The sequence below is a fragment of the Hemiscyllium ocellatum genome, chromosome 20, assembly GCF_020745735.1.
Source record: "Hemiscyllium ocellatum isolate sHemOce1 chromosome 20, sHemOce1.pat.X.cur, whole genome shotgun sequence".
NCBI classification, from domain to species: Eukaryota; Metazoa; Chordata; class Chondrichthyes; order Orectolobiformes; family Hemiscylliidae; genus Hemiscyllium; species Hemiscyllium ocellatum.
The window spans coordinates 10299235-10321659 of record NC_083420.1 but is presented as its reverse complement, the minus strand read 5'-3'; the positions used below and the strand labels follow the sequence as shown (position 1 = coordinate 10321659).

Sequence of the window (22425 nt, the reverse complement as noted above, 5' to 3'; positions counted from 1 at the left end):
TCAGTATTGAATATAGGGTATCTATAACCCTGTCTCCAAGGCAAGGAATTTCATTGATTCACAACATTTAGCAAAGAAATCTCTCTGCTCCCTCCTAAATAATCAACACATCATCCTAAGACTGTGCTCAGTGTTCTAAATATCCCAGCTAGGGGAAACAACCCTCCATGTAAAAGCCCCTTCAGAATCCTGTATAATTTAATGAGGATGATTACCTTTCATTCTATTACACTCCAGAGCAAAAGCCCAATTTGTTCAGTTTCTCCTCCTAGAACAACCCTCTCATCCTATGAAACAATTTGGTGAAGACTCTGCTTTATCAATTCCAAGGTAAGTGTAACCTTCCTTAAATAACAGCAGCAAAATTATGGTACTTCAGGTGGAGAAATCTAAAACTCGACACGATTGCGGCACAACGTCCTTATTAATGTCCACCTATCCCCTTGCAATAAGGTTACATGCTAGTTGCCCTCTTAATAGCTTTCTAAACATGCACATTAACTTTGTATTCTTGGGTCAAGTCCTACCTGCTCCAGATCTGTGTCATAACGTGTCTGAACAGGTTGATTAGAAATATCTATGCTAATTCTGCATATTTCTTCAGAACTCCTACCTGTGACTAGCTGTAAAAAAACAACTCTTGAAGCTCTCAAACAGAGGCCAGTTTGCTGGATTGAGTATTGGGATCCAGGAGAGAGATGCTGAACTGACATTAACAATTTACTTGTATTGAACAAATTTTTAAGTTATAAATCAATTCAATTAACGATCAGCAGGAAGCATAAGCTGAGTTAGTACTTTGTGTAAACATCGAAGGTCAATTTTTGTTTTAATAATTTACCTATAGGTTAGAACTCAATAACAAATGTTCTATTAATTGTTATTTAATTTTTAGGCATGAGCAGCTTAAATTTCCCTGCTGACATCTAAGGATGAGAAAATGTGAAAGTCAGCTAATGACCAATTATAGAAGGAAACTCTTAGATATTTAAGTCATTCTTAAAGTATTATACAGATATTTCATGAGAACGAATAACCGATAAATGTATTTTTATAGGAAGTATTTGCTCCATTTATAGAATTAATTACAGCTATATTTGGTGTGGGGGTTTTGCATTCACGATCATTACTTTGTCTTACTTTGAATTACAAAACTTTAAAACTTTCCAGTGCTTCAAGACACAAGCAGTTGGTACCCAATGCAAAATGTTTCCAGTCTACCAATAATCTTTCTCGTTTATAAATCCTCTGGTGTTTGAAAGGTGAGAAAGGAAAATTATGCAGATTAAGGTTGGATATTGTTTCTCTTCCTCAACTTATTTTGCTTCATTTCTTTTTCTGAATGTTAACATTTCATTAATTAATGAATTCAGAAATAAATTTATCGTGCTTTAGTGTTATTATCAGACACCAGTCATCAATTGCACATTGTCCATGCAATATCTTTGCAACCAGAGAAGAACTGGATTTGATCCAAATGTGATTAACATTCTTTTGCACGAATGTTTTGATTATATAAGCAATGTTGTAAAAAAAACAAGTTTTAAATTGAGGGTAAAACTGATTTGGAGTTGACCTCAAAATGAAGTTTATTGTTTCTACAGGCAAATCACTTAGAACTGCTTCTCCTATATTCCATCAGATGCCAAACTAACAATTCAGATTCTACAGTAAAGGTAATTTTATGCAATATTTACTTATCCTCAGCATGCACTTTATAGAGGTCTACAGCACAGAAAAAGGCCCTTCAGTCCATCATATTCACTATGGAAAAAACAACCACATAATTCAAAATTTGGGAGAAGATTTGTAGCTTGGGTGCTCATTGTTGTGGTTCTGTTCGCCGAGCTGGGGATTTGTGTTGCAAACATTTCATCCCCTGTCTAGGTGACATCTTCAATGCTTGGGAGCCTCCTGTGAAGCGCTTCTGTGATCTTTCCTCCAGCATTTGTAGTGGTTTGAATCTGCCACTTCCGGTTATCAGTTCCAGCTGTCCGCTGCAGTGGTTGGTATATTGGGTTTGCAAACGTATCGTCCCCTGTCTAGGTGACATCCTCAGTGCTTGGGAACCTCCTGTGAAGCGCTTCTGTAATCTTTCCAATATATCAACCACTGCAGCGGACAGCTGGAACTGACAATCGGAAGCGGCAGATTCAAACCACTACAAAACACTGAGGATGTCACCTAGACAGAGGACGAGACGTTTGCAACACAAATTCCCATCTTGGCGAACAGAACCACAACAACCACATAATTATTTTAATTCTATTTCTCAACACGTCCATAACCTTGTAGGTGTGGGCATCACAAGTGCAGTGAACACTATGGTAAAACCAAAAGTCATAAGATATAGGAGCAGAATTAGTTGAGTTGAGTTAGCTCCGCTATTTGATCATGATTGATATGCTCCTCACCCCCGTTTTCCTGCCTTCTCCCCAAATACCTTCAACCCATTACCAATTAAAAATCTGTCAACTCCTCCTTAAATTTACTCTCTAGCCCAGCATCCACCGCACTTTGGGATAGCAAAATTCATAGATTCCCAAATCTTTGGGAGAAGTAGGTTCTCTTCAACTCTGGTTCAAATTTGCTCCACCTTATCCTAAGTCTATGACCTCTTGCTCTATAATGTCCCACAAGAGGAAGCATCCACTTCATGTCTATTTTATCCATGCCTTTTATCATCTTGAATACTTCAATTTGATCTCCCCTCATTCTTCTAAATTCCAGAGTATCAGCCTAAATTGTTTAATCTCTCTTCATATGACAAACCCCTCATATTTGGGATCAATCTAGTGAACTAGGAGAAAGTGAGGACTGCAGATGCTGGAGATCAGAGCTGAAAAATGTATTGCTGGAAAAGCGCAGCAGCTCAGGTAGCATCCAAGGAGCAGGAGAATCGACGTTTCGGGCATAAGCCCTTCTTCAGGAAGAAGGGCTTATGCCCGAAACGTCGATTCTCATGCTCCTTGGATGCTTCCTGACCTGCTGCACTTTTCCAGCAACATGTTTTTCAGCTCAATCTCGTGAAGCTTGTCTGAAGTGCCTCCAATGCCACTACATCTTTCCTCAAATAAGGGGACCAAAGCTATGCACAGTGTTCCAGGTGTGGTCTCACCAATGCCTGTATACTTGCAACAATACTTACCTTTATATTCTATTCCTTTAGCTATAAAAGTAAACATTCTATTCACTTTGGGTCCAAGGACTGAACCCTGTAGCACCCCACTGGTTATATCTTACCATCCAGAAAAAAATCCATTTATCCCAACTCTCTGTCATCTGTCCATCAGCCAGTCATCTATCCAAGGTAATAAATTACCCCAATCTCATATGATGCAACTTTGTGAATTAACCTTTTGTGTGGTACCTTATCAAATGCCATCTGAAAGACCAGATATATTACATCTACAGGATCCCCATTATCCACTTTGCTTATAACATCTTCAAAGAACTCAAGCAAATTAGTCAAGTATGATTTGTCCTTCATAAAACCATGCTGACTCTGAAGATAGCGTTGACTTTCCAAATGTCCTGATATTGCTATCTTGATAATTGATTTAACACTTCCCATCAAAATGTTAAACAAACTGGTCTGTAATTTCCCACATTTTGCCTGCCTTCCTTTTTGAATAAGGACATTACATTAGCATTTTTCCAATCTATTGGAACCTTTTCAGTGTTCAAGGAATTTTTGGAATATTGTAACCAATGAATCCACTATCTCCTTCACCACTTCTTTTAGTCCCAAAAGTCACGGCAACCTCTGTAGCTTTGGACCAAACCAAAATATTTAAATACTCGATGCAAAATTATTTCTCCGTCACCGGAGAAGCGCTTCACCCATCAATAAAACCAAAGGTAACACCACGCATAGCATAGAAGAACAAAGGTCTCTTTGCACATTCTTAAGGAAGTAGAAAGCACAGGGGTTTTGATGGGGAAACTTATGAAAATATCAAAGGTACTGTTATAGCATTTTTCTCAGCCAGAGAAGATTCCAAGAATTTTACAGTAGCCTAAAGGACCTGACTTAGTCACTGTTGTAAGTAGTAGCTTGTTTGTGTATAGTGGGGTCCCAAAAACCGAAATCTGATGACAGCTAGTTAATCAGTTTTAATCAGTGGTTATGAGATTGAAAACAAAATACTTTCATCAACCTGTTCAGAGGTGTAGATAAATAATGGCCAGAAATACAGGAAAATCTCTCTGCTCTTTAAATCTCCTAGGATCTTTTACATGAAACTTCAGACAGTTTAATGGCTCATCTGAAGCACATTACACTTGACAGTGCAGAATTCCTTAAAACGTCAGCTGTATGTCCACTTAGACTGCGTTCAAGTCTCTGGAATGTTACTTGACGCCACAACTTTCTTAATGCTGAATGCGCTACTACTAAACCCCAAACTTGTTAGAAAAAAAGTGTTAAAACAATAATGCGATTGTTCTGTCTAGGTGGGATATAAATGCATTGATGTATGCACACAATTCTATTTGATTTACATCTTTTTGATTTAGCTGATTTTCCTAGGTCTCCACTAATGAATGAAACATGAACTTCGTCCCTTTTGTTTATCTATTCTCACCAGCACTTTTTCCCCCACATAATTTATTATTGGGGTTTTCTCAAGGATAATATATCAATCAATGGATGATACTCTCTTGCATTCTGGTCTTTTTCTGTTATTTAACTGTATGAGAACCATCTCAAGTCACATAATAAAAAATTCCTAATACAAAACTATGTGGAAAACATTAACCAAAACGCTTAGCTGCCAAATACCTTTGGAGTGACAGAACAGAATTTTATACTAAGTTTCTATTGTGACACAAAGCAATCCCAGAATCTATATTATTTGAAAACTATCTGCAAAATAAACAGATTTTTTAAAAGAATTATGATTTTACAAAAGAATAAATAGTGAAGCTAGGGTTAATTTAGGCTAATGGATTATTGTACTTTGATACTGGTGCTTTTGATGGAGAATAAAATAGTTTCCATACACATTAAAAAATGATTCTCTCATTCTTGTTATTTCTGTTTCCACACATGCTGAAGTCACTGAGTACATAACAGATATTCACAGCTATTTCATGATTGGAAAGAAAATACTGGAAATATTCCACAAACCTGGATGCATCTGTAGAGAGAGAAACAATGAAAATTTAGTCTGCTATTTCTTGTTCAGAACTGGACGAGGCTGAAAGTTTCTTTTTATGCTGTTGGATAGTTGGCAGGAAGACCAAGTGGTGAGATGCCAGACCAAAAGGCCAAGGGAGTGAGATTAGTAATAAATATATATGGATGAAGAGTCAGTGTTAATAATTAAAAGTGACTCAGTTTTGCCAAGTGCAAACCCATATAATCACGGTGGCACAGTGCTCAGCACTGCTGCCTCACAGTACCAGAGACTCTGGTTCAATTCCCACCTCAGGCAAATGACTGTGTGGAGTTTGCATATTCTCCCAGTGTCTGCGTGGGTTTCCTCCTGGTGCTCCAGTTTCCTCCCACAGTCCAAATATGTGCAGGTTAGGTAAATTGGCCACGCTAAATTGTCCATAGTATTAGGTGAAGGGGTAAATGTAGGGGATTGGGTCCAGGTGGGTTGCACTTCGACGGGTCAGCGTGGACTTGTTGGGCCGAAGGGTCTGTTTCCACACTGTAGGGAGTCTTCCCTAAGGGAATCTTAAAAAAAAAACCAAAAGAACTGCAGGTGCTGAAAATCAGAAACAAAAACAAGTTGCTGGAAAAGCTCAGCACGTTTGGCAGCATCTATGGGAAGAAATTAAGAGTTAATGTTTTGGATTCAGTGATCCTTCTTCAGAACTGATGGTAGCAAAGAAAAAGTTAATTTTTATGCAGATGATAGGTTGGGGGGAGCGGTAAGAAGTAACCACTAAGTGGAGATATAGCTCAAGCAGAGAAGAACAGTTTTCTGCTTGAGAACTCGACAGCCTTCTGGACTCAATATCAAGTTCAACTATATTCGGGCATGAGGCACCTTCTCCCATGTCCTTACCCTACTTCCCACACACCAGGCCTTATTATTACATGGCCTGCTGTTACACATAACCCATTGTTAGCCACTAATTGTCCTCATTAGTAGCTATTCATTCTCCAAGGTTGACCATTACCCACTCCTTTGTCCAACTGTTCTTCTCTCTCTTGGAGCTCTATCTCCCCCATCCTATCTTATGCATAAAACCAACATTTTCCTAGATACCATCACTTCTGAGGAAGGGTCACTGAACCCTAAAAGTTTAATTCTGATTTCTCTCCTCAGATGCTGCCAGACCTGCTGAGTTTTTCCAACAGTTTCTGCTTTTGTTTCCATACAATCAAAACACTAAGGTGGGGAGCGGGGGTGGTAATCAAAATTGAGCACAGAGTTCATGGTCTGAAATAAATGTTGAGTTCTGAGGATATAAAATGCTTAAAAGGAAAATGAGGCTATATTCTTCCAGCTTGTGTTACACTTCAGTGGAACACTGCAGTAGCTGAGAACAGAAATGCTTCTCTCGCCATAGCTGACCCTAATCTTGCTGAGTTTCTCCAGCATTTTGTTTTATTTCAGATCTCCAGCTATGCAGTAATTTAATTTTAATGAATCATGTATCATTAATCAATTAGATTAGATCATTATCTATTACTTAAAGACTGCAGTGAACATAAATATGATATTTAAGCTTGCTGGGAATTCCAAGGTAAGCACTCAATGGTTTGGTTCACATTTTTAAGTCATGTATTTGACTTAGACTATAATTTTTGAAAACATTAATTCTTACCTTAACATCACTGATAGCATTAGTTAAAATGAAAAATATACATTAGACAACAAAAATAACTGGTGCACTTGATAACTAATGGGTCTTAGGTTCTATACCTAATTATCCTACAATCGGGATACTTTCGATAAAAATGTTTATACATTATTGTACATAGTTGGAAAATACCATTACTTCTGTGATTAAGAACTTACACTTCATTAGCTCTGTAAAACCACAATAATCATTCAGGCTCTTGTTTTCTATCGACAATTATGAAAATAGTTTTAACCATTCAAAGTTCATGATTCATGTACAGATTCCAATTTAAATTATCACCCTTCTTACAAATCATCCTTGACTTCTCTAGTCTTGCCAACTATCACCCTTATCACCAACCTCCCATTCCTTTCCAAAGTGTTAAATGTGTTGTCAGCTTCAAAATCTATGCCATCTCATACCTAAATCTCTCCAGTTTACTTTCCACCACTCCCATTGCACTGACGTGGCCCTGACCAAAGTCAGAAATGACATCCTCTGCAACTAGTTACAGTATGTTATCCCTCCAAATCCTTGCCATTATTTTGCAGAATTTGACACTGTTGTTCACACCAAAATCCCCCACATCCAGCTGAATAGAATTGCCTTTGGTATCACTTTTTCCTGTACTGCCAAATATGTCGACTCTCCTGCTCCTCTAATACTGCTTGACCTGCTGTGCTTTTATGAGCTTCACATTTTATTGACTCTGACTTTCTAGCATCTGCAGTCCTCACTTTTTCCAAGTCACCCAAAGATCTATCCTTGCTTCCCCCCACCCTGTCCTTGCTACTTATCTAATGCTGCCCTTCAATCAGAAAACAGACCAAGTTTACATGTGTGCTAGTAACATCCTGTTCTGTTTCATCACCTATCTCTCTCAGCTACTACACTGTCTCAGATTTGTCTGATCTCAAAAGCTACAACAGAGAAACAGACCATTTGCTCAACTCATCTGTGCCAGTGATAGAATTCTAAATAGAAATTCAAATATCTTCCAATTAAATACTGGGAAGACTCAAGTTATAATCTTCAACCCTGTGCTACTCTGTGACCTAGCCACTATCTCAGGTTGATCTACAGTAGGTTATTTTTAAACTCAATATCATATTTAATTGAATCCAACATCCTTATCACCAGGAAGTGACCCCTTGGGGGAAGGGTTACTTGACCTGAAATGTCAACTTTAATTTCTCTCCACAGATGCTGTTAGGCTGCTTAGCTTTTCCAGCAATTTCTGTTTTATTTCCTCATTACTATTTCCATATAACCCCCGCCTCAACACATCTACTGTTGACAGCCTTGTCCATGGTCAACTATCTTAATACTGCCCTGATCAGTACCACATATTCCATCCTCTATAAGATGGAACTAATCCAACTGACTCTTCAACCAGTACAATAATTCTCACCGAGGACTGCTCACTCACTCACCTGGACTTGCTGATTTAAACTTGACATTTTTCAAAGTATTTATTCCTCCATGACCAATGCCAACCCAAACTGGTACCTTGTCCAATTCTGCATTAATACTGGTCTGTTTCTCCCCCAAACAAACTCAATAGAGCTCAAAGCTTTGAAATTCCATCTGTAAACCCCTCTCTTTCACTGCTTGTTTTAGATGTTCTTTAAAATAGACTTGTAATATCTCTTTCTTTGGTTTTATTAAGTTGCTGTCTAATTATTCTCCTATCAAGCACCTTTGGATAATCCACCAAGACGACTGAAGATGTAAAAGGTCCCTGGTTAAATCCTGGATTTTGGCAAAAAGAGCATTTCCTGACAGCGCTAGCCTTTGTTTATGGGCAGCATGGTGGCTCAGTGGTTAGCACTGCTGCCTCACAATACCAAGGAGCCGAATTTGATTCCAGCCTCAGGCGACTGTCTATGTACAGTTTTCACATTCTCCCTGTGTCTGGTGGGTTTACTCCAGGTGCTCCAGTTTCCTCCCACAATAGTGTTCAGGGATGTGTAGGTAGGTGCATTAATCAGGGAAATGTAGATTTATTATGTAGGAGAATGCATCTGGGTGGGTTACTTTTCGGAGGGGCGGTGTGGACTTGTTAGACCAAATGACCTGTTTCCACACTGTTGGGATACTATGAAAATGCAAGTAGTTGTTGCACTGTGGCTAGTACTCATATCTTTGAGTTCTTTCTGGTTTTTCACTTTCCCGGTGAGTCTCCGCAGCTCCCTTTCCCTTCTGATTAGTTTTTGAGTTCTCTTGTTTTTCTAATTTCCATTCATTTGTTGCTCCTATAAGTCAAATAGTCTTTTGTGTTTTTCATATCAGTAAGGAAGAATCTCAAAAATAAAGTGTTTAGCAATAGCAAGCTCTCCTTGTTTTTTTTTGTTAACCCATGAATGTCATTTATTGTGAAGTATTTTGGACGCAATCTTTTATTAATTATAAATTACAATTGAAAAGCAAGCTCTGAATTAAGATTGTGAGAAAGTGATATGAATTAAGAATCTTATTCAGGAAATAAAAGCCCCTCTGTTTTCTGTAATTTTTCTCTGTAGGCAAGGAATGTTCAAAGTTGAGAACAGCACAGAAAGATGGTGTATAGATTAATGCAAATTTTAAATTTCGCTCTTTCAAGCTATCATAAACACTGGAAAATATAGTAAGCTCTCCCGAAAAATAGATCTTTCACTTGTTCAATGTGATTGATTTCACTGAAGCAATATTGTGTAAACCAACACTAACCTAAAAATGATCCTCACTGCTTAATATAAAATACACGTTTGAGTTCTGGACAATGCTACCCATTAAAAGGTAATCAGTCATTTGACAAAATCATGCCACGTTAACTGAATTTAAATCAGTTGAACCAAATTTTTATTTTAAAAATAGTTGATTCTTTGCTTCACCTAAGAGAAAAGTGCGATGTCAACACTAACTGGTGCATTACCTGTAGTTTACAGCTCTCCAAATATGATGTCCGACTGAAAAAAATGATCAGAATTAGTGACATGGGCTGTTCAGATACAAGAATTTAGTTAACACTCTTCTGGAACTTTCCTTTGTCATAGGATTACATATTATGAAAGATACTCAGAATACAATGCAGACATCAATACAAAGCTGACAAAGACATTAATCACTCTCCTCCAAGGAAATCTATTCTACAAATTTGCCTCTTTAGTGACAACCCTTTATGATTCTTTTAATGGCAACCAGTACTTGTAGTCTTCCTAAGCACAATCAGACAGGTGTTAGTTATATTAAGGGTAGCACAACTTTTCACCTGCATTAACTCTGTTGCTCTTTTCAGGTTCTTGTGTGCCATCTTTTGAAGTTAAGTTGAAAGCATCCTTGCTCGAAGTGTGTAAAGAAGAAAGGAATAAACGAGGAGGAGTATGGGTAGATCAATGCAGGACATATGTGCATCTGACCCTGGGGCTCTCTTGAACATCTCTACTGTATGTTGATCAAGATGCTACAAATAAACAACATCCCCACAAATAAAGCAACCTTCGCAGGATACATAAGTACAATCATAATGTGATTTCCAAATACTCAAAACAGGTAGGCAGAGTGTTAGAAATCCTGAGGTGCTGTTGTAAAATCACATTCAGGCATGGTAGATGACTAAATAATTGAACTGAAACGATCTTTAAACTCACTATGGGTATGAACACTTAGTCTTCCTGACAAATTTGCTACATAGGGCTTGATCTTGATGAAAGGCTTATGCCCGAAACGTCGAATTTCCTGTTCCTTGGATGCTGCCTGACCTGCTGCGCTTTTCCAGCAACACATTTTCAGCTCAAATTTGCTACTTACCTAAGTACAAAGTCTTTCTGCAAATGTCCCTGAATCGTTTGAAACTTGCACTAACACCAACAAACATGTATTTATAATGTTAATCAGAGCATGCTATTTGAGTAAGTGAATAGGTAGTACAGGAAAATGATCAGTTCAATCAATTATGAGAAGTTTTAGAAGTACAGTATTCCATCTTAGATGCTTTTGATATACATCAAGCATAACTTGGCTTCTCATCATATTAGAAAATACAAAAACACGAACTCGGAGCAGGAGTGGGACGAACAGCCCCTTGATCATAGCTGATTTGATTGTAAGTCCACATTCCCACCTACCCATGATAACTTTCTGATTCCTTGCTTAACAGTAGCCAATCCACCTCTGCCTTAAAAATGTTTCATGGACTAAGCTTCCTTTTCAGGAAACATGTTCTAAAGATACTCAACCCTCCAAGAGAAAAACATTTTGTTTCATTTCTGCATTAAATGAGCTACCCCTGATTTTTAAACAGTAATCCCTAGTTCTAGATTTTCCCACAAGAGCAAACATTCTCTCCACATTTACCCTGTCAAGACTCTTCAATCATATCACCTTAATATTCTAAAGCCCAGCAAATACAAGCCTAAGCTGTCCAACATTTCCACATAAAATAGCCTCCTCATGCCAAGTATTACTCAAGTAAATCTTCTCTGAACTGCCTCCACACAGTTACATGTTTCCTCAAATAAGATAACCAATACAATGCACAATATCCCAGATGCAGTCTCACCAGTGTTCTGTAAAATTGACAGATAACATCCCTACTCTTATATTCAATTTTACTTGTAGTAAATGATAGCATTCTATTTTTTTTCTTTTTCTATTTTTGCTTTTCTCTTTCTCCTGCAGATGCAAGTGCCACCTATACAGGTACATTTCCCCTGCTGAAATAACAGAAGCCAGCATACAACCACCAAGTCATCCTCTATTTACTTGTGCAGTGTACTGGCTATGATCAGCCAGCGCAGAGTCATTTCTCTGAAACGAGGAGATTCTAAATCCCAAGTTAATTTTTTTTCCCTTTCTGTTTCTATTACCCCCACATTACCGCCTAACTGCGCTCGTGCTTATTTTTTCCCCACACCCATGTTGTGTATGTGCTAGTGCACGACACAGTGGAAGACACAAGGTGCACGAATCAATTTTCACCACCAGGAAGAAAAGAAACACCCAAGTGGCCAGTGACAAGCAGTGCCCTCCACATCAAAGAGCAATGCTGTGTGATCGAACAGTGAAGGGGAGGGCAGGGATTAAATCAAAATAGAATTGGATGGGGAAATAATACACTCCACGCGCTGCGACACCCACCCCTCCCTGAACAGCTCAAGGGTGTTGGTGGACACCGCATGCTCCTTTTCCAGAGACACCCAGACTCTAATGTAACCGCAGAAGAGGGGGCAGGCAATCAGCCCGAACGACCCCCTCTTTGGACCTGTTTATGGCCAGTTTGGTAGGTAAAAACAATGACTGCAGATGCTGGAAACCAGATTCTGGATTAGAGTAGTGCTGGAAAAGCACAGCAGTTCAGGCACCATCCAAGGAGCAGGAAAATCGACATTTCGGGCAAAAGCCCTTCATCAGGAATACAGACAGAGTGCCTGAAGGGTGGAGAGATAAATGAGAGGAGGGTGGGGGTGGGGAGAAAGTAGCATAGAGTACAATAGGTGAATGGGGGTGGGGATGAAGTTGATAGGTCAGGGAGGGGGGTGGGGGAAGGTAGCGAAGAGTATAATGGGTGGATGGGGGTGGGATGAAGATGATAGGTCAGAGAGGAGAGTGGAGTGGATAGGTGGAAAGGAAGATAGGCAGGTAGGACAAGTCATGGGGACATTACTGAGCTGGAAGTTTGGAGGTGGGGGGAGGAGAAATGAGGAAATGGTGAAGTCCACATTGATGCCCCTGGGGTTGAAGTATTCTGAGACAGAAGATGAGGTGTTCTTCCTCCAGGCGTCTGGTTGTGAGGGAACGGCGGTGAAGGAGGCCTAGGACCTTCATGTCCTCGGTTGAGTGGGAGGGGGAGTTGTAATGTTGGGCCACAGGGCGATGTGGTTGATTGGTGCGGGTATCCCAGAGGTGTTCCCTAAAGCGCTCTGCTAGGAGACGTCCAGTCTCCCCAATGTAGAGGAGACCACATCGGGAGCAACGGATACAATAAATGATATTGGTGGATATGCAGGTAAAACTTTGATGGATGTGGAAGGCTCCTTTAGGGCCTTGGATGGAGGTGAGGGAGGAGGTGTATGGCCAGTTTGACCAGGCCCAGGAGCAGACCCACAAGAAGGTCCTCAGACCTGCCGTCCCCCCTCTGTACCGGGTGCCCGAAGATCAGGAGCGTGGGACTGAAGTGCAACCAAAAACAGAGGAGGTTTTTAAGAAAATCTAAAAGGGACTGCAAGTGCCCACTCCCAATATATACATGGTTCACAGACTCCACAACACCACAGAACAAGCAGTTGGACTGGGAGTCTGTGAACCACTGCAATCTGCGGTTGCAGGGGACTGCCACATGCAGTACTCTCCACCCCATATCTCCAAGAGAAAGGGGGAGGACTCCCACATAGAGAGCCCTCCACTGGGGATCCCCACCGCCAGTGGTAAATGGGCATGCCAAGGCATGTCTGGGCGGTGGATCAGGGAAAAGATGTGATCTGTGTGCAACAGCAGTCTGTACATGGCCCGCCATTTTATGCCCTTAAAAAGGGACAAAACTAAAATTCCGGAGGTGGCTCAGGTTGTGGGGCACAGGTTTCCGGGGGAAGTATGGGACCTTTGGGCCAATGTGAAATTCCGTCCGGGCAGGGGTGTGCGCAAACGGGATTCCACCACACACATGAGCATCAGCCAACTGATGCACTACCTCAGGTCCAAGCACTGTCATTTTAAGGCATCAAATGGCAGTGGCCACGGACTGGACGTCCACCACTGCCCTGCTCACTATGTCCTGCTGCAGCGTCCAACCCAGGCCACCGTCACCCAATGATTGCCTTCTATAAGCTTTCTTAATTACATGCTGCACTTGCAATCACTTTGGGATTTAGCAACCGTACCTTCTATTCCTTCATCTAAAATGTGTTCTTTTTAACCTATTCTTCTAATCAACTTGTCCAGAGATGTCATTACACATTTCTGGAGCAACTGGAGCTTGAATCTGGGCTCCTGGTCCAGGGTAGGAACACTACTGCTGTGCCACAAAAGGGCCCACCCCTTCATCAAAGTCATTTGTAAATTGAAATCACATGCAGCCCCAGCACCTGATGCCTATTCTTTGCTTCCTGCTAGCTAGCAATTATATTTCTATCTAGCTTTCTCTTAAACACTAATTTTTCCCTCTTTATTAAATCTTCTGGTCATTCTTTTCTGTGTTTATATTCTGTACTGCCGCCTGTTTAAGCTTTTTCTTTTAGTTAGATACTACCTTTAACATTCCTATTTAGCCATGGACAGTAAGTCAGTCCCTTGGAATTTTTCTTACTTGTTGAAATGTATCTATTCCTTCATACTGAATTCCCTTAAATGTCCACTGCTGCAGCTTGAATCACCTATTCTTTAACTTAATTTGCCAATTCGCTTTAATTAGCTCTGTTTTAATGCCTTCATAATTCCCCTTATTTAAACTTTAAAAAAAAGTCTCAGGCTCACCTCTCTCTCAAACTGAATGTAAAATGCTATCAAATTAGGCTCACTGCTACCTATGGGCACTTTCACCATGGAATATTAATTAGTGCTTTCTCACTGTACAGGTCTAGAGTAGCCTGTTCTCTAGGTGGTTCCAGAACATGCTATTCTAAGAAACTATCTTGAAAAAATCCTATGAATTCCTCATCTAGGCTACCATTACCTAACTTTTATAGTCTACTCAGAGTAAATTCTCCCTTGATTTTCATATGCCTTTCTGACAAGCTTTCATTATTTCTTTATGCTCTATCCTAATGTGTGGTTACTGTTAGGAGGCCTGTACACCTCCTACAAGTGACTCTTATCCTTATCAATTCACATTTCTACTTAAACTGTTCCCACACATTGGTTTCCTGAACTTAGTCATTTCTCTTCATTGAGCTAATGCCATCATTAATTCACAGAGCCACTTGTTCATAGTTTCCTATCACTCCTAAATGTCCTGCACCCTTCTATTCAAGTTCTAATCCATTTCATCCTGCAGCTATGTTTCTATAATGGCTACCAGATTGCACTTATTCACTTCTGTTTAGCTGTTTTGTTTTGAAATGCCATGTGCATTCAGATATGGAGCCCCTAGTTTTTCCTCTTGCTCTTTGTAAATTCTAGACTTACCTGGTGGTTGCCTCTTAGATTCCAAACAGAAACCAATTCTCATGCACCAAACTTTGAGTCATGCAGACATCTCTCTAATCTGATTTACCCTATCCTAATTTGCTCTTGGATCAAGGAGTACCACAGAGACTAAGACTTTAAGATTGTGCTGCTTAATTTATTGCTTTGTTCCTCATCTGGACTATGTAGAACCTCTTTTATTGGTACTTATATGGATCATAAAGGATCCTACCCCTTCTCTTGCAAGTTCCTCTCCATACTTAAGTATGTGTCCTAAACCCTGGTACTGGGCAGGCATAACAACCATCTGGACTCCATTATGAAGAAGGGTCACCGAAACATTAACTCTGATTTCTCTTCACAAATGCTGCCAGACCTGCTGAGTTTTTCCAGTAATTTCTGTTTTTGCTTTGGTTTCCGAATTCCAGCATTTGCTTTTTCTTTTGGTTTTTCATTCACATTCCTTACTGCAGAGAACAATGTCACTACCCCACACTATACTGTCCACTATCACTGCATTCTTTCTTACTCCCCCCTCAAGGGGCTTGCTGTACCACAATCCCATGGAAAGTTAGCTCATCCCCATTGTAGTCCCAACTGTCATCCAGACAAGCTGAAAGAACCTTAAACCTGTGGAACAATTTCAAAGACTGAGGCTTCTGTGCCCCTACCCTCTGGGTCCCTTTACTTGCCTCACACTCTCCTGTCCCTGAATACTGACCAACTCGAAGGATCCATTCCTTAATTGTGTGATTGTCTCTGCTTCAAGAATCCAAGTAATTCCTTCCCCTCCTCGACATGTCACAATGTCTGTAGTTCAGTCTCAAGTTCACAAGATGTGAGCTGAATCTGATCAAACTTTAATCACTTGCTGCAGATTTGCATGCTCTTCAATTTGATTTATTCATTGTCATGTGCATTTTGTTACAAAATACAGTGAACATATTGTATACTCTGCTCTGAAACAAATTGGAATGCCAGAACTCCAACATGAGGCAATTGAGATACATCACCTGTCCTGCCAACCTAATGTGTTTTAATCCTTAATTATTTAATCAGCTTTATATTTAGCTATGTTTTTAATGATCTTATTAACCTAACCAGCAGTTATTATGCTAAGTTGAACCTTAAACACTGCATAGAGTCATACAGCATGGAAACAGACTCTTTGGTCCAATTTGTCCTTACTACCAGATACTCTGAAATGATCTAGTCCCAATTGCAAGGCTGGAATACTAAACTCTGTATTTGGCTAGTACTTATTTAGTTGGAAGGAAAGATTAGTTTGATCCATGCATGTCTCAGCACTCACTGTTAGCATTATTCAGATCACAGACAGCTGGAGAAATACTTCAAGAGAGAAAAAGACTTGACTTTTTGTTTTCAAAGAATCACTTTAACTCAAAAAGTAACTGTTTGAAAACAAACAACTTATGTCATGCTCTTGACATAATAAAATATCCAAAAAATGGAACTCACTTGGAAGTTGGAGCTTAAGCTTTTGTTCACCAGTTTAAGATAATTTCTAACTCTCAACTTACTGGCTTCGAATATTTTGTCTTTCAATATGATACACTTTTTCTAATTTAATAGGCAATTCTGCTGAGAGCACAAAACCCTTTAAAAATATCCATCAATGCTAATTAAAATTAATAATTTTAACCTTACCCTTTGGAAGAGTTGTTGGCCTAGATATATTGAAGCTGCTTTTGTAACGTTCTTGTTTCCCCCAAGCTTGCAACGGATATATCCATATAGATTAGCAGCTTGTAAGGAAAGTCCTGCTATCACCAAGGCCTACAAGATAAAAGCACATTAATTAATGAAAGATATAGAAGTCAAACAAAATAGCAACATATTAAATGTTAAATAAGATCAAATGGACACAATAGTTCATTCCTCCTTTCATTAATTAAAGTCAATGTAATGTCTTCCTCTGAATATATGAAGATCACATGCAGCAATACAATTAAACAGAATCCTTGCTTAGCAAATCTATCTGAATATTTTAGAGACCAGTCAAGTACTCATAAAGAGGCCTCTAGAAATTGTTTCAATAAGAATAGATGGTCAAACACCTGAGTTCTTCTGTGCTCATTTGGAAAGCTGTTCAATGTTTTTAACTTTTTAAAATCCATGAATGCCAGTACAAAACATTTGGCATAGTTACACTTTGCTGAATAAGATAATTACTTTGAGGCCCAGGACAGTATATCTCAAGTACACTTCAAATGATGATTACTAAGAGATAAAAGGTCAGACTAACGTGATAAGCATTAAATGACACAATGTAGCTTAAAAGGTGAACACAACAATTTCACAATTTTACACCATCTATGGCCAGCCAATGACTGAAGGTTGGTGATGGGAGAATGGATTAAAAAAAAGGCAAATTACCAGCTACTGTACTTTTTTAAAATTCTTTGATGGAGTATGGGCATTGCTCAAAAGGCTAGTATTTACTGCTCATTTCTAATTGCCCATGTGGCCTGCTAGGCTACTTCACAAAACTGTTAAGAATCAACCATTTTGCTGCAGTCACACGTAGGCCATAGGAACAAGAACATTGATCATTCAACTCATTGAGCCTTCTCCACCTTTAAATACAATTATGGCTGACCCAACTCCTTTTACCTACATTATCCCCATAGCCTTTTATACCATCGGTAATGAAAAATCTATCAATCTCTATTTTAAACATATTTGAAGACTGAGCTTCCACAGCTCTCTGTGATAAAGAATTCCAAAGATTTACAATCTTCTGAGAGTCAGAGTCATAGAGATGTACAGCACAGAAATAGACCCTTCAGTCCAACTTTCCATGCCAATCAGAAATATCCTATCCTAATCTAGTCCCATTGCTAGCACCCAGTCCATATCCCTCCAAACCCTTCCTATTCATATACCCATCTAGATGCCTTTTAAATGTTGCAAATGTACTAGCCTCAACTTCCGCTGGCAGCTCATTCCATATACATATCAACCTCTGCGTGAAAAAGTTGTCCCTTAGGTCTCTTTTATGTCTTTCCCCTCTCACCCTAAACCAATGCCATCTAGTTTTGGAGTCCCCCATTCCAAGGAAAAGACTTTGTCAATTGATCCTATCCATTCAAGGTTTGTGCGAAGATTTGTAGCTCGGGTGCTCGTTGTTGTGGTTCTGTTCGCCGAGCTGGAAGTTTTTGTTGCAAACGTTTCGTCCCCTGGCTAGGCGACATCATCAGTGCTTTGGAGCCTCCTGCGAAGCGCTTCTTTGATGTGTCTTCCGGTATTTATAGTGGTCTGTCCTTGCCGCTTCCGGGTGTCAGTTTCAGCTGTCCGCTGTAGTGGTTGGTATATTGGTATAACAACACACACAGACCAAGTCCTAAACTATGAAAGTAACCACCCCAACACACACAAACGCAGTTGCATCAGGACACTATTCAAAAGGGCCACAACACACTGCAGTACACCAGAACTGCAAAAAGAGGAAGAGAAACACTTATACAAGGTATTTGCCAAAAACGGATACCAGCGCAACTTTATCAACAGATGCCTAAGAGACAGACCACGGAACGAGGACATGCCACAACCAAAAGGACTAGCCACACTACCATACATCAGGAGCATTTCAGAACTGACAGCCAGACTACTGCGACCCTTAGGACTCATAACGGCACACAAACCAACAGCCACGCTCAGACAACAACTCACTAGAACAAAGGACCCAATACCCAACATGAGCAAAACTAATGTAGTTTACAAAATACCATGCAAGGACTGCACAAAACACTATATAGAACAAACAGGAAGACAGCTAACAATCCGCATACATGAACATCAACTAGCCACGAAACGACACGACCAGCTATCCCTAGTAGCCACACACGCAGACAACAAGCAACATGAATTCGACTGGGAAAACACTACTATCATAGGGCAAGCCAGACAGAGAACAGCCAGGGAATTCCTAGAGGCATGGCATTCATCCACAAACTCCATCAACAAACACATCGACCTGGACCCAATATACCAACCACTACAGCGGACAGCTGAAACTGACATCCGGAAGCGGCAAGGACAGACCACTATAAATACCGGAAGACACATCAAAGAAGCGCTTCGCAGGAGGCTCCAAAGCACTGATGATGTCGCCTAGCCAGGGGACGAAATGTTTGCAACAAAAACTTCCAGCTCGGCGAACAGAACCACAACAACGATCCTATCCATGCCCACCCATGATTTTATAAACCCCTATAAGGTCCTCTCAGCCTCCAACGCTCTAGGGAAAACAGCCCCAGCCTATTCAACCTCTCCTTATAGCTCAAATCCTCCAACTCTGGCAACATCCTTGTAAATCTTTTCTGAACCCTTTCAAGTTTTACAACATCTTTCCGATAGGAAGGAGACCAGAAATGCACACAATATTCCACAAATGGAATAAACTCCATCTCCAACTCCTCAGCCCATTGGCCCATCTGGTCAAGATCCCACTGTAATCTGAGGTAACCTTCTTTGCTGTCCACTACACCTCCAATTTTGGTGTCATCTGCAAACTTACTAACTATATCTCTTATGCTCACATCTAAATCATTTATATGAATGACAAAAAGTAGTGGACTCAGCACCGATTCTTGTGGCACTCCACTGGTCACAGGCCTCCAGTCTGATAAAAAAAACCTTCCACCACTACTCTCTGTCTTCGACCTTAAAGCCAGTTCTGTGTCCAAATGGCTAGTTCTCCCTGTATTCCATGAGATCTAACATTGCTGACCAGTCTCCCGTGCGGAACCTTATCCAACACCTTACAGAAGTCCATATAGATCCCATCTGCCCTCATCAATCGTCTTTGTTATTTCCTCAAAAAGCTCAACCAAATTTGTGAGACATGATTTCCCAAATAGAAAGCAATGTTGACTATCCCTAATCAGTTCTTGCTTTTCCAAATACATGTACAGCCTGTCCCTCCGGATTCCCTCCAACAACTTGCCCACCACCAACATCAGGCTCACCGGTCTATAGTTCCCTGGCATGTCCTTACCATCTTTCTTAAATAGTGGCACTGCGTTAGCCAACCTCCAGTCTTCTAGCACCTCACCTGTACTATCGATGATACAAGTATCTCAGCAAGGGGCCCAGCAATCATTTTCCTAGCTTCCCACAGAGTTCTCAGGTACACCTGACCAGGTCCTGGGGATTTATCCACTTTTATGCGTTTCATAACATCCAGCACTTCCTTCTCTGTAACATGGATATTTTTTAAGATGTCACCATCTATTTCTCCACATTTTATATTTTCCATGTCCTTCTCCACAGTAAAAACTGATGCAAAATACTTGTTTAGTTTTTCTCCATTTCCTGCTACTCCACACAAAGACTGCCTTGCTGATCTTTGAGGGCCCTATTCGCTCCCTAATTACTCATTTGTCCATAATGTATATGTAAAAACCCTTTGGATTCTTCTTCACCCTATTTGCCAAATGATCTTATGTCCCCTTTTTGCCCTCCTGATTCCCCTCTTAAGTATACTCCTCCTGCCTTTATACTCTAAGGATTCACTCAATCTACCCTGACATACGCTTCCTTCTTTTTCTTAACCAAACCCTCAATTTCTCTAGTCATCCAGCATTCCCTACATCTACCAGCCTTTCCTTTCACCCTAACAGGAATACATGGTCTCTGGATTCTCAATATCTCATTTCTGAAGGCTTCCTATTTTCCAGCCGTCCCTTTACCTGCGAATATTTGCCCCCAATCAGTTTTTGAAAGCTCTTGCCTAATACCATCAAAATTACCCTTCCTCCAATTTAGAACTTCAACTTTTAGATCTGGTCTATCCTTTTCCATCACTATTTTAAAACTAATAGAATAATGGTTGTTCCAGAAATTTGAGAGAGGTAGGCAAGTAGTACAGGAATATTCTACAATAAGTATGCTGTTTTGGAAAATGCAGGGAATGATGGATTCTGAGGGGAAGCACAAACGCCCAAGTTTCTGGTATTGAGACTGGCTCTAATGCAATGAGGGGTACATCGGTTCCAAGAGATTGATTGTGTTAGGGGACTCTCTACAGCAAGGCACAGACAGACGTTTCTGTGGCCAGCAGTGAAAAATCAGAATGGTGTGTTGCCTCTGTGGTGCCAGGATCAAGGATGTCTCAGAGAGGGTGCAAAATGTTCTCAAGGGGGAAGAATGCCCAGCAGGAGGTCATTGTACACATCAGACTCTTCTACAACAAAATTGTTAATTAGCCCTTTTACATTACATAATAGTAAATCCAAAATAGTTGTCCCCTAGTCAATCCCTCAACATCATGCTCTAGAAAACCATCCCTAACACATTCCATTAACGCATCCTCCATAGCTTTATTGTTCAATTGGTTTACCTATTCTATTTGAAGATTGATGTTACCCATGATTACCGTGTTGCCTATGCTATATACATCTCTCATCTTCTGATAACTACCATTCCCACAACTTCACTACTAATTAGTGGCCTACAAATAACTCCAAGCAGTGTCTGCTTGGCCCTTGCTGTTTCTTATTTCTACCCAAACGGGATTGACACATTGTTTCCTTCATAAACATTAAATATCTTAATTATTCAGTTCCTAGTCACCATGCAGCCATGTTTCTGTAATAGCAATTAGATCAGATCCACCTTTATATCAGCCTCTAGATCATTTACCTTGTCATAAATGTTGTGTGCATTCAAATGCCCTCAACTATGTCTTTTTGATTTCATTCTGCTTTCGAAGCATACTCACTGCTTAGTTTTATTTCTCCTGTGTTCTAGTCTCTATGGCAGCTTTTATATTTCCTGTTACCAACTTTATTTCCTCAGAGTTATTGCTCAGATTCCCATCCCTCTGACAAGATAGTGCTATTGAGATGGGTTTAAACTAACAAATTTCTTTGCAAGAATATGATATCTATCCCAGTCCTGTTATAATGTACAAGCCTCACCTGTCCCAAAGATGGTCCCGATGCTGTCCCGAAATCTGATGCCATTCTTCTACAACAGTCTCCAGCCATGTGTTCAATCAACCAATCCGCCTGCTAGTATGCAAATTAACATATGACACTGCAAGAAATCCTGAGACTACTGCTCTTCAGGTCCTGCTTTTAAAATTTTCTTCCTAAATCCTTAAAATCTGTTTTCAGGACCTTATCCCCCTGTCTCCCTGTGTCAAGGTCACAACCTCTGGCTGACTTCCCTCTCCCAAGAAGGATATCCTGTAGCTGTTCCATGACAACCTTGACCCTGGTACCAGGGAAGGCAACACACTATCCTCGAGTCATGTGCCACATAAAGCATTTCAATGATTCCCTGGCAGTGGAATCCCTTAGCACTACAGTCCATCCATTCTTCCTTGTACATTCCTCCCCCAACTTCTCCATATAGTTGAGATATCCATTCCCTGAACAGTAACCAAACTGAAATAACGAGTTAGCAAGCAGAACAGACTCAGGGGACGCCTGCACTACCTGTCTGTTTCTCTGAGACTGCTTGGCACCCATTTCATCTCTACGTGCATAGGTC

At 40.2% G+C, this 22425-nt stretch overlaps 1 protein-coding gene across 6 annotated transcripts in view; it reads right to left on the bottom strand.

Moving 5' to 3' along the window:
• LOC132825342 (Golgi apparatus membrane protein TVP23 homolog A-like) overlaps positions 1–22425 on the bottom strand; it is a 58292-nt gene that overhangs the window by 1556 nt on the left and 34311 nt on the right. For 4 of the 6 annotated variants that reach the window (XM_060840493.1, XM_060840497.1, XM_060840495.1 and 1 more), the window contains exons 6-7: positions 21849–21941; positions 16573–16701 (exon numbers count right to left, since the gene is read on the bottom strand). In XM_060840493.1, coding sequence (XP_060696476.1) covers positions 16573–16701; positions 21849–21941 — 222 coding nt within the window. Of the gene's footprint in view, positions 1–9715; positions 9753–16572; positions 16702–21848; positions 21942–22425 lie in introns of those variants that run through there. The other 2 variants (XM_060840494.1, XM_060840496.1) reach the window with 2 other exon arrangements.